This window comes from Aquarana catesbeiana, linkage group LG10 (genome assembly GCF_042186555.1).
Source record: "Aquarana catesbeiana isolate 2022-GZ linkage group LG10, ASM4218655v1, whole genome shotgun sequence".
NCBI lineage: Eukaryota > Metazoa > Chordata > Amphibia > Anura > Ranidae > Aquarana > Aquarana catesbeiana.
Genome location: NC_133333.1, coordinates 43,887,411 through 43,905,216, shown reverse-complemented (window position 1 = coordinate 43,905,216; position 17,806 = coordinate 43,887,411). Strand labels below are relative to the sequence as shown.

Here is a 17,806-nt window from a genome sequence, read left to right as displayed (position 1 = left end):
TCATTTCTTTCGGGACAGCTACCGCCAATGCCTCTGATTTAGAGAAATTTATCTTGAAAAAGGACAGTGTACTGTATGTCTCAATTTCTCTAAATAAGTTTGGGAGTGAGATTATGGGATTGGTCATTGGGAAGAGCATATCATCTGCATATGCTGCAACTTTATGTTGAGTTCCTCCTACCGTTATTCCCCAAATATCCTTATTAAGCCGAATTCTACATAACAGAGGTTCCAGTATCAGTGCAGACAATAAAGGGGACAGTGGGCATCCCTGCCTTGTCCCATTCCTTATCGCAAATGGGGGGAGACTACTCCGTTTACCTTCACTTGAGCTTTAGGTTCTTTATACATGCCTGCAATCCATCTAATCATTTTCCCTCCCAGTTTTATGTGACAAAGGACTGCAAACATGAACCCCCATCCCACCCTATCAAATGCCTTCTCCGCATCTGTTCCTAGGAACACACACGGAGTCTTAGTTGAGTTTGCTATATGCATCAAATTCAGGGTTTTGATGGTATTATCCCTTGCTTCTCTTGTTGGAGCAAACCCTACCTGATCCTGATGGATCAGGAAGGGTAATTGCTGTTGTAGTCTTAAGGCTATAATTTTACTGAATATTTTTAGATCCGCATTCAATAAGGATATTGGCCTATAACTTCCACATTGCTTTGGATCCTTTCCTTCTTTTGGAATCACTGCTATCATAGCTCTTAATGTCTCTGAATGGAAAGAGGCTCCCTCCCCCAGCTCATTAAACATTTTAACCAGATAAGGTCCCAATATTGATGAGAATAACTTATAGTAATGGGGCGAGAGCCCATCTGGTCCCGGTGCCTTCCCTATTTTTGCTAATCGTATTCCTCTCTGTACCTCTTCTAAAGTAATTGGCGAGTCCAACTCATCCTGCGCACTAGTTGACAGGCACGGCATTCCACTTGCTTTTAGATACTCCTCCATCACTGTTCAATCTGGTGCGTCCATATTCAAATTGTAAAGTGAAGAGTAGAACTCGCCAAACACCTCGGCTATCTGTCCAGGCATCCCAACCTCCTCCCCATCTCTTTTCCTCACTGAGGGAATAAACGTCCTTGCATGCATTTCACGTAATGCGCCTGCAAGTTGCCTGCCACATTTATTGCCTGACTCGTAGCTACACTTACGTCCAATTTGTAATGCCATTTTGGCTCTATATTGTAATAGATCAGTTACTTGTCTACGGGGCATTTAATAATTCTCGTTCCACTTTTGCAGTCTGAACATGTTTATGTTGTGCCTCTAAGCCTTGGCTTTTGGACAGTAGCGTAGTTAATTTGGCTTCCCTCTCTTTCTTTATTCTTGGTGTCTGTCTGTCAAGTTGTATTTTAAAAAGATTGTTTCCCACTTAAACCACTCAAGTGTTGCTTTAGCAGTGTGTTTGGGGTCATTGTCCTGCTGGAATGTGAACCTCTGTCCTAGCCTCTAAATCACACACAGAGTGGTACAGGTTTTGCTCAAGAATATCCCTTTATTTAGCACCATCCATCTTTCCCTCAACTCTGACCAGTTGAAAAACATCGCCACTGTGGGGATGGTGTTCTTTGGGTGATGTGTTGGGTTTGCGCCAGACATAGCATTTTCTTTGATGGCCAAAAAGTTAAATTTTAGTCTCATCAGACCAGAGCACCTTCCTCCCACATGCCTTTTTGCAAACTCAAAACGTGTCATTTTGTTTTTGCTGAAAGTAATGGCTTTCTTCTGGCCACACTGCCATAAAGCCCAACTTTATGGAGCATACAGCTTATTGTCGTCCTATGTACAGATACTTCAGTCTCTGTTGTGGAACGCTGCAGCTCCTCCAGGGTTACCTTAGGTCTTTGTGCTGCCTCTCTGATTAATACCCTCCTTGCCCAGTCCGTGAGTTTTGGTGTGTGGCCGTCTCTAAGAGCAGGTTTACTGTCGTGCCATGTTCTTTCCATTTGGTTATGATAGATTTGATGGTGCTCCTAGGGATCATCAAAGATTTGGATATTTTTTTATAACCTAACCCTGAATTGTACTTCTCAACAACATTGTCCCTTACTTGTTTGGAGAGTTCCTTGGTCTTCATGGCAGTGTTTGTGGTGCCTCTTGCTCAGGTGTTGCAGCCTCTGGGGCCTTTCAAAAAAGGTGTGTATATGTAATGACAGGTCATGTGACACTTAGATTGCACACGGGTGGACATTATTTCACTAATTATGTGACTTCTGTAATTGGTTGCACCAGAGCTTTTTATGGGCTTCATAACAAAGGGGGTGAATACATACACACATGCCAATTATCAGTTTTTTATTTCTGAAAAATAGTTTTATGTATGTATTTTTCTCATTTTACTTCACCAACTTAGACTATTGTGTTCTAATCCATCACATATAACTCAGATTAAAAAAAACATTGCACTAAAGGCTGTAATGTAACAAAATAGGTAAAAAGCCAAGGGGGTGAATACTTTTGCAAGGCACTGTATAATGACAATTGCTAACATTTCATATAAGCTTTACACATGTTAAAAATATTGAAAATTACTTTCAAAATCACAATAATTTTGCAGCTTTAATTAAAGTAAATCTTCCAGATAGCAAGAATCCCTTGCCACAAATTTGTGGCAGTGTTGCATTTTAAATCTGTTAACTTGCTGCACATTTTCTCTGGCAAGTTGTACACTTGCAGAGCACTTGAAGCACAAGTTCCAGTTGACACTTTTCCAATCTGTAGCAAATTTTCGTGGCAAGTCTCTAGCAAGAGATAAGTTGCAGTGGTGAGTCTACAGCATGACAATTCAGTCACAGTGACCCCTGTGGTGGGATGACTATTGCACAACATAACTGAACCAGAACTTGCAGCAGACTTGCAGAACGTTTGCAAAGAATGTTGATCTGGAGTCATGCAATGTGGACTTGCTGCAAATGTGCAAATGTGCAACAAACTTGTTAAGTTTGGCAAGTCTAGCAATAGCTTAGCAAGTCATTTTCAAACTTGCAGCTCAATTGCTTGCTTTCTGGGATGGGGTTGATTGGCTAAATGCATTTAGGGTGTTCACTTTGCAAGGGACGATCACCTTGTAAAACAACCCATTCAGTTTAAAACTGAAATGAAAGGCAAAACATTTGTGTATGTATATATATATATATATAACAAAAATATATAAATACCTTGTTTTCCCTTTTTTATAAGTGATCACATACCCTCTGTTCTCAGCTGCATAAGAGCTGGGGGGGAGGAGAAGCAACAGCACACTGAGCTTCTCATTGATCTGTGCAGAGTGAGCGTGTCAGGACAAGTCTGATTATTGAAGGAGATCAGGCTGAGTTCCTAGCAGAGCAAGAGAACTGACCATGCGATGCTCTCCTGCTTAGTGTGGTCAGTTTTTAATAGGCAAGCAGAGGGACTGGCAGGAACACCAGGGATTTCACACAAAGGAAGCAATCCAAAGAACAGGATACTTTCTAATACAGATACATAGTACAGCAGGTACATATCTGGAACTTGAAATGCTGGGGTAACAAGCACTTTAACTTGGTGAATGAGGCGAAGCACTGCTGAATTCCATCCAAGTTAAATCAAGTTAAAGCAAAAGTACTGCTTTATTTCCTTGCATGTGATTGGGTTTTCTTTGCAAACTGCATGTACACCACATTCACTAAGCTAAGAAAAAAATCCTTTGCAGGGTGGAATTTACTTTGCAAAGTGAATATCCTATTTACCTTTAGTAAATCAACCACAGTATGCATAAGGGTAAATTTACTAAAGGCAAAGAGGCAGTTTACTTTTTTTTTTTAGTTGTGTGTGATTTGGGTATTCTTTGAAAAGTGAAATCTTACCACATTCTCTAAGCTCTGGGGAAAATTCCCTTGCAAAGTGAACAGTTCATTAGCCAGAGTAAATCACCCCATAGTGAGTAATAAATAAGAACCCTTAAAATCCCTGTTTATAGGTACAAAGATCTGAAGACATGAAAGATAGTTTTAAAGGTTTTGGATGCTGCCCCATTTATATGGAGCCCAGGGTTGTTACTTTATCTGGGCTCTGAGTCTGATTGATACAACCCTGACTGTGGTGGAAAATAGGGATTTTATTATACTAAAACTCACCTATTCTCACTGTACACTGAGATGTTCTTCCCAGTTGATCTCCATGGCAGATTAGATCTTGCAAATTATTCCCTATGGATACCAGGCTGGTTACACTGTTTAGTTCATTCTTTATTGTTCCATTGAAGGTCAGGGACACATTAGCTGCTGGATGTCCTCCTGACCAGGAACAGCCAAGTTTAATATTCTGTCCATCAGGAAGAGCGGTGCAAGCAATGTTTCCTTCTGGGTTCCCTACGAAATGTAAATTGTTATCAACATTATCATCAACATTATCATAATCAGTTATCTATTCTAAATCTATATGTTTACCTTTAGACAGGGGCGTTGCTAGGTGGCAAAAAGACCAGGGGCTTCAGCCTGAAGTCAGAGCCCAGCATGGGGGGGGGGGGGGCAGTGGGTGGTGGGGTTGTATGGAGGGGGTGTTACCTACCTGACACACACTGACCTACCTGACACACACTGACCTATCTGACATGCACTGACTTACCTGGCTGACATACACTGACCTACATGACATACACTGACCTACCTGACATGCACTGACCTACCTGACACACACTGACCTATCTGACATGCACTGACCTACCTGGCTGACATACACTGACCTACATGACATACACTGACCTACCTGACACGAACACCTACCTGACATGCACTGACCTACCTGATACGCTCTGACCTACATGACACACACTGACCTACCTGGCATACACTGACCTACATTGACCTACCTGACACACACTGACCTACCTGGCATACACTGACCTACATTGACCTACCTGACATGCACTGACCTACCTGACATGCACTGACCTACTTGGCTGACATACACTGACCTACCTGACACACACTGACCTACCTATCTGACATACACTGACCTACATGACACGCACTGACCTACCTGGCTGACATACACTGACCTACCTGACATACACTGACCTACCTGACACACACACTGACCTACCTATCTGACATACACTGACCTACATGACATGCACTGACCTATCTGGCTGGCATACACTGACCTACCTGACACACACTGACCTACCTGACACGCACTGACCTACCTGACATGCACTGACCTACCTGACATGCACTGACCTACCTGAAACGCACTGACCTACCTGGCTGACATACACTGACCTACCTGACACACACTGACCTACCTATCTGACATACACTGACCCACACTGACCTACCTGACATGCACTGACTTACCTGACATGCACTGACTTACCTGACATGCACTGACCTACCTGCCCTTGCCCCCTTAAAGCCTAAGTTTATTTATTTAAAATTAGCCAAGGGGCAGTCAAATGAAGCCACTGTGCCATCAATAGCAGCCACTGTGCCCCATCAAATGCAGCCACTGTGCCGCATCAAATGCAGCCACTGTGCCAATCAAATGCAGCCACAGTACCATCAATTGCAGCCACTGTGCCCCGTCAAATGAAGCCACTGTGCCCTGTCAAATGAAGCCACTGTGCCCTGTCAAATGAAGCCACTGTGCCCTGTCAAATGAAGCCACTGTGCCCTGTCAATTGCAGCCACTGTGCCCTGTCAATTGCAGCCACTGTGCCCATCAAATGAAGCCACTGTGCCCATCAAATGAGGCCACTTTGCCCATCAATTTCAGCCACTGTGCCCCATCAAATGAAGCCACTGTGCCCCATCAAATGAGAGAGAGAGAGAGACAGAGAGAGAGAGACCTTTTTTTTCTTGAATCTTCTCGTCTGTGACTTCTGCCCCCCCCCCCAGCCGACATGGCTGTTATTCTATTCTCCTGCTGCTGGGCTGGCTGCTTAACACAGCATAACTCTGAAGGTAGAGGGAGAAGGGGCGTCGCTGTGCCGGCGTTCTCCTGATCTCCTGCTGCTTTCCTCAGGCCGGGCGGCATATCACTCCGCCTGTAACAGTCAGTGCAGTGGGCGCCACAACGGCCGGATCACACAGGTAAAATGTGGCTGCCACTGCTGCTGTCTATCTTCTTTTCTCTCCCTTTCTATACACTGCAGGGCCCGGCGTTTAGACACTTGGGGCTACTGCCTCTACATTCAGGGCTCCAGCCTCAATAGCCACCCCTTAACGACGCCTATGCCTGTAGATAATCTCACACATAAATGAGAAACAGAGAAATTTGCATGTACACTATATTACCAAAAGTATTGGGACACCTGCCTTTACATGTATATGAAGTTTAATGGCATCCCAGTCTTAGTCCATATGGTTCAATATTGAGTTGGCCCACCCTTTGCAGCTATAACAGCTTCAACTATGCTGGGAAGGTTGTCCACAAGGTTTAGGAGTGTGTCTATGGGAATGTTTGAACATTCTTCCAGATGCACATTTGTGAGGTTAGGCACTGATGTGGATGAGAAGGCCTGGCTTGCAGTCTCTATCTCAAAGATGTTCTATCAGATTTAGGTCATGACTCTGTGCAGGCTAGTCAAGTTCCTCCACCCCAAACTCTTCATCCATGTTTTTATGGACCTTGCTTTGTGCACTGGCCCAAATCATTTGGTGGAGGGGGGATTATGGTGTGGGGTTGTTTTTCAGGGGTTGGGCTTAGCCCCTTATTTCCAGTGAAAGGAACACTTAAGGTGTGAGCATACCAAGACATTTTGGACAATTTCATGCTTCCAACTTTGTGCGAACAGTTTGGGGTGGCCCCTTCCTGCTCCAACATGTTTGCGCACCAGTGCACAAAGCAAAGTCCATAAAGACATGGAAGAGTGAGTTTGGGGTGGAGGAACTTGACTGGCCTGCACAGAGTCCTGAAGTCAACCCGATAGAACACCTTTGGGGTGAATTAGAGTGGGAACTGTGAGCCAGGACTTTTTGTCAGTGCCTGACCTCACAAATGCACTTCTGGAAGAATGGTCAAACATTCCCATAGACTCACTCCTAAACCTTGTGGACAGCCTTCCCAGAAGAGTTGAAGCTGTTATAGCTGCAAAGGGTGGGCCAACTCAATATTGAACCCTACGGACGAAGACTGGGATGCCATTAAAGTTCATGTGCGTGTAAAGGCAGGTGTCCCAATACTTTTGGAAATATAGTGTATGTATGGACATTAGAAATGGGTGTACAGCGGGAAAAAAAATGTGTTATTCAATTTTTACAATCTGCTGACTGTATACTCATATGTCAGGGCTGCTTTAAAGTGGTTGTAAACCCTAACAATGACTTTTTAGCTTGCTCCATTTTGGTGTGTTAAATATATAGTTGATGCATGCTGTTATATCTTTTTTATAAGTGCAAAAAAAAAAAATCTGTCAATCTTTGTTAGAAATTCAAAGCTGTCCTATATCCTCTAAACATGTTCTGTGTTAACACAAATAAACTATTTATCTCTCCCAATTCTTATCTTGGTATTACAAGTCAGCTAGTGCCTATGTTTTGGAGCTGAATTCAGTGGGATGGATTTAAAGAGAAAAAAAGCTTTTTTTGGGCATACATGTCCTGTGGATCACTGGATAACAAAAGAGCAAAAAAAATGTGTACTCCTGAGTCAACTGATAGCAGGTTATTGCCTGTTATCATCTGATCTGGCAGAGCCGCTGCAGGCTTTGGAAGATTCCCAACAATATTGTTGGGATCCACCCTGCTGCCTGACTGACAGCTGGCTCTGCTTTTCAGTGAGCAACTGAGAACTGGAACCAGCCAGGTCCACGTCCTGGTACTCCAGTGAGCACCGGAAGAGCAGAGCTAAGAGCGGTGACTGCCACTCAGTGCTCTCCTCTTCGAGCAGACAAGCAACTGAATCATCAGCGGTCATGTGATCCTTCAGTTCTCGAGTTTAAAGCGGATGTGGGACAGCTGCAGCATCAGGCCAATGCTGCATCATAGAGCTGACCATGAATGTTTGTTTTTCATTATGCCCATTCGTCTCCTTTAAGTAGTTTAGCAAAACAAAACTGAGAAGGGCTAAAACCACTTAGTCCACAGTAAGAATTTAATAGCTAAGTGCGTTTCTAATAGATCAACAGGTATTTTTCTGCTTTTGCAGTGTCTTCAAAGTAAGGTGACCAGAATTTTAAAATTAAATCCGGGGACATCTTTTTTTTTATTGACAAATGGTAAACTATTTTATAAGCATGTTTTCCTCAAATTATATATACAGTATGTGGTGTGTGTGTATGGAATGATTGTATGATATATACGTTATTTCTCACATTTCGTCCATAAATAAAGATTAAAAAAAAGATACTTCTTAGAATTTTTTGTGATATCACTACCAAATGTTATGAAGAAAAGATAGAGTGAAGAGTTCAGGAGCATGCTACATAAAGAATGCAGGGCCCAGGAGTGCACTACATAAAGAATGCAGGGCTCAGGAGTGCACTACATAAAGAATGCAGGGCTCAGGAGTGCACTACATAAAGAATGCAGGGCTCAGCTGTGCCCATCTATGCAGCCTCACCAGTGCCCAACAATGCAGCCTCACCAGTGCCCATCTATGCAGCCTCACCAGTGCCCAGCAATGCAGCCTCACCAGTGCCCAGCAATGCAGCCTCGCCAGTGCCCAGCAATGAAGCCTCACCAGTGCCCAACAATGCAGCCTCACCTGTGTCCAGCAATGCAGCCTAACCTGTGCTCAACAATGCAGCCTCACCAGTGCCCAAGAATGCAGCCTCACCTTTGTCCAGCAATGCAACCTAACCTGTGACCAACAATGCAGCCTCACTAGTGCTCAACAATGCAGCCCCACCTGTGCCCAGGAATGAAGCCTCACCTGTGCCCAGGAATGAAGCCTCACCAGTGCCCAGCAATGCAGCCTCACCAGTGCCCAGCAATGCAGCCTCGACTGTGCCAGGGAATGCAGCCTCATCTGTGCAGGGGATCAGAAAGGAAGAGGTGAGCCGGTCAGATCATCACACGGAATGACGTCGCCCGCTGTGACAGCTTTAATTTGAATTGCACACAAGTTCTCCCTCCTGGATCGGCTCCCATCTATGATAGACAGCACATGTCCCGGCATTGGACAAGTGAGCTATCTGTCAAAGGAGGCAAGGCATCCAACAATTCAAATTAAAGATGACACAGCTCACACACTTCACCTTGATTTCTTCTGGAGTTTTATTTCCTTCTTCTTTAGTTTTATCACTCTCACCTCATCACTTGTAAAGGTCTCGTGTCCACTATTGTTTGTTTTTTCATCTGGTGGTTTTTTACACCATGTTCATTAGCACTCTCCATTCACACTCTATATATATATATATATATTTATTTCACCTCTCTGAGCATGGGCAATTCACCTATCATGTCTGTCATGACACTTATTAGTATAGAACAACCAACAAGCGACTATATGTATTATTAAATCCCTACAGCATATTTTGGACTTTTACTCTGGGGTCCGGTGTCTGGCTTGCCTCCTTGCTACACCCCCTTTCTCTCCCCCCCCGATATCTCCTCTTGGTTTCAGTGTAAAGTGTGGCCTCTCGTAGTTCCCTTTGGTTGGCGGGGCGAGTGTTCACCCCATTGATGGCGTGGGGGGTTCCACGCTAGGCTCCTGCCGAGTGGTCAGGATCCCTTTTTTTATTTTATCCCTTAGACATTCTTCTCAGGGAATACATCTTAAGGGATAAATACGAGAGACAAATAATAAAAGCCATGAATAGGGCTTTATATCAGCTTTTCATTCGCATTAAAGAGAAGTGGGGACTATCTTTAAGACCCACTGGCATGTCCTATGTCTAGATAAGACTCTTAAACTTGGGTATGGGTGGAAGCTCTGTTTTAAGAGTCTAATCTAGACATAGGACATGCCAGTGGGTCTTAAAGGTAGTCTCCACTTCTCTAAACTGCGAATGAAAAGATGATATAAAGCCCCATTTATTGCTTTTATTGTTTGTCTCTGATATTTTATCCTTTAAGATGTCTGGAGAATGTCTAAGGGATAAAATGGAGAACTGTCAAATGCTTTTGCAAAATCCTTATACACCACGTCTACTGGCCTACCTATGTTTAGATACAGATAAGTTAAAATGACTTTTATTAAAAGGTACTTATAATATTTTTATATAGGCTTACATGAGATATAAGTAAAGATTGTAATGGTCTAATGTTTAGTGTCGGCCGTTGCCAATTAGGTACTAAGAGATTGGTAGCCTGTGAGCATTACTCGAGTTACCACTAATGTGCACCTATTTAATAGAGCAGTTTCTGGCATTTAGAGCGTTAATCTCACTCAGAAATTTTCAGATAAATTCTGGAACGCCACGCCGTGAGACCACGCCCTTAGATGATGTCGTAATGACGAAACGCGTCAGAAGCGATCTTACGGCGTGCGGAAGTTACCTTTTACATTCCACAGCTTGAGAGAGATAACCGGAAGGTATGTTTGTAGGCCGATTAGCCTACCGAGATCTTCATATGTCTATTTCCCAAAGACAACCTCTGGATATGATGCTGAGCACGTGCACTCAACTTCTTTGGTCGACCATGGCGAGGCCTGTTCTGGTCTGGTCTTAGGTGTGAATGGGGAGCAGGTGTGTTAAATTTGGTGTTATCGCTCTCACTCTCTCATGCCGTTCCCTGGAAGTTCAACATGGCACCTAATGGCAAAGAACTCTCTGAGGATCTGAAAAAAAGAATTGTTGCTCTACATAAAGATGGCCTAGGCTATAAGAAGATTGCCAAGACCCTGAAACTGAGCTGCTGCATGGTGACCAAGACCATACAGCGGTTTAACAGGACAGGTTCTACTCAGAACAGGTCGTGCCATGGTCGACCAAAGAAGTTGACTGCACATGCTCATATCCAGAGATTGTCTTTGGGAAATAGATGTTTGCGTGCTGCCAGCATTGCTGCAGAGGTTGAAGGGGTGGGGGGGTCAGCCTGTCAGTGCTCAGACCATACGCCGCACACTGCATCAAATTGGTCTGCATGGCTGTCGTCCTAAAAGGAAGCCTCTTGTAAAGAATATGCACAAGAAAGCCTGCAAACAGTTTGCTGAAGACAAGCAGACTAAGGGCATTGATTACTGGAACCATATCCTGTGGTCTGATGAGACCAAGATAAACTTCTTTGGTTCTGATGGTGTCAAGTGTGTGTGGCATCAACCAGATGAGGAGTACAAAGACAAGTGTGCCTTGCCAACAGTAAAGCATGGTGGTGGGAGTGTCATGGTCTGCGGCTGCATGAGTGCTGCCAGCACTGGGGGGGCTACAGTTCATTGAGGGAACCATGAATGCCAACATGTACTGTGACATTCTGAAGCAGAGCATGATACCCTCCCTTCGGAGACTGGGACGCAGGGCAGTATTCCAACATGAAAACAACCCCAAACACACTTCCAAGATGACCACTGCCTTGCTAAAGAAGCTGAGGGTAAAGGTGATGGACTGGCTAAGCATGTCTCCAGAACCATATTGAGCATCTGTGGGGCATCCTCAAATGAAAGGTGGAGGAGCGCAAAGTCTCTAACAAGTCTCTAACAAAGTCTCTAACAAGTCTCTAACAGTTCATTGAGGGAACCATGAATGCCAACATGTACTGTGACATTCTGAAGCAGAGCATGATACCCTCCCTTCGGAGACTGGGACGCAGGGCAGTATTCCAACATGAAAACAACCCCAAACACACTTCCAAGATGACCACTGCCTTGCTAAAGAAGCTGAGGGTAAAGGTGATGGACTGGCTAAGCATGTCTCCAGAACCATATTGAGCATCTGTGGGGCATCCTCAAATGAAAGGTGGAGGAGCGCAAAGTCTCTAACAAACACCAGCTCCGTGATGTCATCATGGAGGAATGGAAGAGGACTCCAGTGGCAACCTGTGAAGTGCTGGTGAACTCCATGCCCAGGAGGGTTAAGGCAGTGCTGGAAAATAATGGTGGCCACACAAAATATTGAAACTTTGGGCCCAATTTGAACATTTTCACTTAGGGGTGTATTCATTTTTGTTGCCAGCGGTTTAGACATTATTGGCTGTGTGTTGAGTTATTTTGAGGGGACAGCAAATTTACACTGTTATACAAGTTGTGCACTCACTATTTTATATTGTAGCAATGTGTAATTTCTTCAGTGTTGTCACTTTTGTGAGATACTGTGTATGTGTGTATATATATATATATATATATATATATATATATATATATATATATATATATATATATATATATTGTATATATATATATATATATATATATATATATAAAAAATGACAGGGTGAGATTCTGCCACTATGAAAATGGAGGAGAATGTGACAAATTAATGGTTAATGTGAGGTTCTGCACTATCATTTCTAAGCAGAGAAAGCTATGTTTTTGGTTTCTCTGGCTTCTGTAGTTCTGGATCTGAACTTTCAGTCCTGTGCCTGGATTTTACCAGGTGCCTGCAGTCTGTCTCTGTAAACAGGTGTGCAGGGTTGCTATATACTCCAACTGGGAGCCCTGAGCTATCCCCAGGTTTAAGACTGCTCCTAGTGTGGGAGACTGAAGGTCTCACTTAGGGTTTAGAGGGCCCCAGCCATAAGCCAAGAGACAGGGGGTCTCACTGAAGGGTCAGAGGAGCCCCAGGCAGAAACCAAGGAAAACAGAGGGTTTCACTGAGGAGTCAGAGGTGTCCCAGCTAACAGCCAGGAGATAGGAGGTCTTGTTCCAGTAGTCAGGTTGGCTCCTATCCATAAGCCAGAAGTGGGCTGTGTAGCAGGAAGCTGCAACTAAAGGCTGTGAGAGCCAAAGTGATCCAGGAGTGCTGGATACCACATTCAGAGGGACTAGTAAGAGAAGCAGTGGTGCTACCAACAAGTGAGCCAGGTGGCTCTGCATTTTTATTGTTTGATATTTGTGTGACAGAAACCCCTGCGTGGACAACTAATGTGCATGTGAACTTCTTGTTTATTTAATAAAAGTGGGCTACCATGCCCTAAAATTCAGTTTTGGACTGGCACAGCTCATTGTAAATGCATCTACATCTTGAATTAAATCCCCCAATAAACACACACATAAACACACACATATATGTGTATATATATACTGGCCACTTTATTAGGTACACCTTGCTAGTACCGGGTTGGACCCATTTTTGCCTTCAGAACTTCCTTAAATTTTCATGGCATAGATTCAACAAGGTGTTGGAAACATTCCTCAGAGATTTTTGTCCATATTGATATGATAGCATCACGCAATTGATGAAGATTTGTCAGCTGCACATCCAAAAGGCGCTCTATTGGATTGAGATCTGGTGACTGTGAAGGCCATTGGAGAACTGTGACCTCATTGTCATGTTCAAGAAACCAGTTTGAGATGATGTGAGTTTTGTGACATGGTGCATTACCCTGCTGGAAGTAGCTATCAGAAGATGGGTACACTGTAATCATAAAGGGATGGACATGATCAGCAACAATACTCAGGTAGTCCTTGGCATTTAAGCGATGCTCAGTTGGTACTAAGGGGCCCAAAGTGTGCCAAGAAATTATCCCCCACACCATTACACCACCACCATGTATACAAAATAATTCTGCGCTGCACAGAAAAAAGGGAGGAGAGCAGCTAACACAACCAACAAGATGTTAAATGAAAGGATAATACAATAAGCGTAGCGCTATAAAATTAGAAAACGTCCAATATAAAGGCCGTTAGGCCAACAATTCCAAAAATGTGTAATAAGGAAAGATCATCCATATATATGACAATAGGAAGTCTTCAGGAAAACATTTCAAAACAAGGACATATGACATCCAAAATGAAGACAGACACACTCCCACCGAGAGATGAGAAGGCTTACCAGATAGGATGGACCCAAAGGGGCATACGCCAAGTTGGGTCGGATAAGGCTTAGGTGGTGAGTGGCTGTAAGTGGCCCGGAGAGGCGATGTTTGTGTATGGTCCCACAAATTACTGTATCCCTCAAAGCGGTGCCCGAATCCGGAGGGGTGTGGATAGTCCCACAGATGTGGATGGTCCCACGAGTCCCGGGGGGATGGAATATTTGGAATGACCAACATGTAGTTGTATCCCTCAAGGCGATGTTTTATGAGCCAAAAGAAGATGGTAATAAATAGAGAAAATGAGGAATGGCCACATAGTGTGAATCCGTATTAAAAAAAGAAAAAATTATTAAAATGAAGAAATATGCTCACATGTAGATATAAAAAACAGCGCTATAAAAGAGTGGCGACAGTAGGGTCCTACCCAACGCGTTTCGTCTTCATAGACGTCATCTGGGGGGTTCCCCCCACTGTAGCCAACAGGATATATATAGGGGGTGCATCAGTATTCATGGGAATCAGCTCCACATATGAAAAAAACATCACTTCCGGTATTGGCCAAAATGGCCACCCGGCGTGCGTTCCACGCCTCATCTTAGCACTAATATGGGCACCGGAAGTGAAAAGATCCAAAAATGACATGGCTAACAAAAATATATAAAAATATCTATATATAAGAATGTAGTAAACTCGTAACGAGCCGAAAAGTGCAGTATACAGTGTGTAAAAGGTAAAGTCCCAAGTGAAAATACAAAACCGTTCGTTGTAAACAAGCGCGGCAATCTGCGCGCGCATCCAGGTATAGCCAAAAATACCGCGCATGCGCGATGTGCGCATGCGTAGTGGAAAAGACTAAGTGACGCTGGTGAGGGGGAGGACCTCAGTGAAGGAGGCAGCACGTCACCAACGGACGGCAAAGCGTGACTGGGTGATGCTAGGGAGGGGGAGGATCTCAGTGAAGGAAATAGCAACGTCAGCCCCAAACGACAGAGCATGACGTATAGTGCACATACGTGGTGAAAAAAATGTGAAACGTCAGAATGTGCAGATCAGGACAGGTCAATGCTGGGAAGTAAGAGACATCATCGCCCAGCACCTTCATGAAAACCACCCGGAATTGCTAGTAATGACCCGGAAGTGCATGTAGTGGCCCCAAATTGAGAAACTAAAAAGAGACACTATCCAAATATGTGTGTGCATGAAAAATATTTGAATCACACATATTGAAAGGCTAAAAACATTGTAAATAAATCGCATGACAATAAAAGCAGGACGCAACCGTGTTCCCAGAAAAGCCAAAAATGAATTTTGGAAAAAAAGGAGAAATATAATAATGCTAATCCAAAAACACATGTGAATATGCAATCTTGGAGTGGACTCACATGGAAATGTACATAGGACATACACCGAATATACATATACAATAATTACAAAGCATACGATTACGCCTCTCTGTTGGAGAAAGGGGGATAGACCATTTGTGACATTATAAAGATCTGCATAAAATTCCCTAAAAGCTTTGGCAATGTATGGGGTTGCATGGACAAGCTCCCCTGTTGGGAGTTTAATTTTAGGGATAAATGACTTCATTTGTTTAGCCCGTAGGGATCTAGCAAGTAGTTTACTTGGCTTATTGCTCCACTCATAGAATTTCTGCGATATGCGTTGAAATTTCCATTTAGTGTCTAAGGCTGGCCATACATTATACAATTTTCTTGTACAACTTTCCTTTAGATTTACCAAAACTAGGGTTGTCCCGATACCGATACTAGTATCGGTATCGGCACCGATACCGAGCATTTGCCCAAGTACTTGTACTCGGGCAAATGCTCCCGATGCCTCCCCCGATACCTTGACTGTCAGCTGTGATCGGCGTGTGGGGGAGTTACAAGATTCTCCCCCAGCGGCTTTCACCAGCTTTAGTGACAGACAGCGGTGATCGCTCACAGCTGACTGTCACTGCATCCTCCTCCGTGCCCCCTCCTTTCCTCTGTCCCTCTCAGCTGTCCCCTCCGTTCTGCTCTTATCTGTCCTTATCTGTCCCTCTCCGCTGTCCCCTCGTTCTGCTCTTATCTGTCCCCTCCATTCTGCTCTTATCTGTCCCCTCCGTTCTCCCCTTCAGTTCCTCCGTCCTCCCCCTCCTTCCTTTGTGTATGGATAGAGTCAGCTGACTCTGTCCATTCACATAACTGAAACATTGTAATCTTCTGTGATTACGATGTGTCAGTTTATGAATGGAGAGAAGCTGCGGTCTTCTCTCCATTCATTGTCAGTGCAGCTGACGCTGCAGAGAAAGGGACTGGGGATTCTCTATCCTCTGTCTCTTTCTCTGTCTCAAGGGGGAGATATCAGAGGTCTGTTAAGACCCCTGATATCTCACCAAAGCCCCCCAAAAGGGCTGATTAAAAAAAAAAAAAAAAAAACAATAAAGAATAAAAGAAATATTATTGTAAAAAATAAAAATTGTAAAAAAAAAAAAAATAACACACACATACAACGTTCACCCCCTCCCCCCCCCCAAAAAAAGCAAGCACTGTTAAAAAAAAAAAAAAAAAATGAAAAAAAAAACACTGTCACGTGACATTAAAAAAAAAGTATCGGTAATCGGTATCGGCGAGTACTTGAAAAAAAGTATCGGTACTTGTACTCGGTCCTAAAAAAGTGGTATCGGGACAACCCTAACCAAAACCATATAATAGGAGATCAAACATAAACACTTTCAATTTGTAATCAATCAGGCAGGCCCTTGCACTACATAGTTGAAAGTAAATCTAAAGACAATTGAATAAGAAAATTGGATGGTGTATGGCCAGCTTAAGTCTAGAAGATTTTTCAGTTCTTCACGTTTAAGTGTGAGGGCATTGAGGTGAGTGCTATGGAGGGTAAGCTTATGCTGTTTTTCAAGGTCTGTTATTTGCTGCAAGATCTGTGCAATTTGGTGACCATGCTCCCTTTTTTTTCTCGCACTGAGCTCAATTAATTGGCCTCTCATAGTGGCCACACCAGTGATGGAGAAGCCACAGAGGGGATGTTCTCTTTAAAGTATTGCGTCAAATGGGAGGCTAATATGGATACTTCAGTTGGGTTAGAGAGAAGAGAACCATTAAGTTTCCAGCTATTGGTGGGCATTGTCATGCGCATTGTCACAGGTGCATGGTCAGATATAGTTGCTGTTCCTATATGAGTAGATTTGAGGAGAGGAAGATGGAAATGATCTAGAAAAATTTTATCTATTCTAGAATAGGACTGGTGTGTCGCGGAGAAGTGTGAGAAGTCTTTATCCTTAGGGTGGAGCAGGCGCCAGACATCTATTAATTGATAATCAAGGAGCCTTTTTTTAACAAAAGCTAAGCGTTTAAATGATATGTTCGAGCGGCCCTGGGATGTATCCATTGATGGGTCAAGAGGCATGTTTATGTCACCTGCAAGAACAATAATACCTTTAGCAAATTGTGATAATTTAGTTAGGGTTTATGAAAAAAAAGTTGGTTGATTGTGATTTGGACAATAAATGTTTGCAAACGTACACTGGGTGTTGCCTAAGAAGCCCTTAAGAAAGAGAAAACGACCATAATCATCTGCAAGCATATCAGATAAGTGAAAAGGTACCCCACTGCTGAACCCGATGGCAACTCCCTTGACCATGTTGGTGTCTGAGAGGCTGTAGTGTGGGTTAAGTGCGTTTCCTGAAGGATGGCAATAGAGCAGGCGGCTTGCCTTAGCTCACGTACTACTTGGTGCCGTTTAGCGGCAACATTAAGCCCCCGGACATTATAAGATGTAATTGTCAGAGTAGCCATTGGTACAGCGGAGTGGGATTCCTCTGCCTATATTTCCACCCATGCCAACGGGGAGGGGGGAAAAAGGGGGGGCGGTGGGAAAAGATAGTTTGGAGAAGTATAAGAAGAGAGGTTAAGCACATAAAGAAAACATGTATATGCATTAACAGAATTGTGGGGAATACAGGTGAAACACGC

At 43.6% G+C, this 17,806-nt stretch overlaps 1 protein-coding gene across 6 annotated transcripts in view; it reads right to left on the bottom strand.

Annotated features, from left to right (window-relative positions):
* The window catches only part of LOC141110635 (cell adhesion molecule CEACAM1-like), a 165,261-nt gene that overhangs the window by 98,317 nt on the left and 49,138 nt on the right, over positions 1-17,806 (bottom strand). For all 6 annotated transcript variants that reach the window (XM_073602088.1, XM_073602087.1, XM_073602085.1 and 3 more), the window contains exon 5: positions 4,110-4,343. In XM_073602088.1, the coding sequence (XP_073458189.1) occupies positions 4,110-4,343 (234 nt within the window). The remainder of the gene's footprint in view (positions 1-4,109; positions 4,344-17,806) is intronic.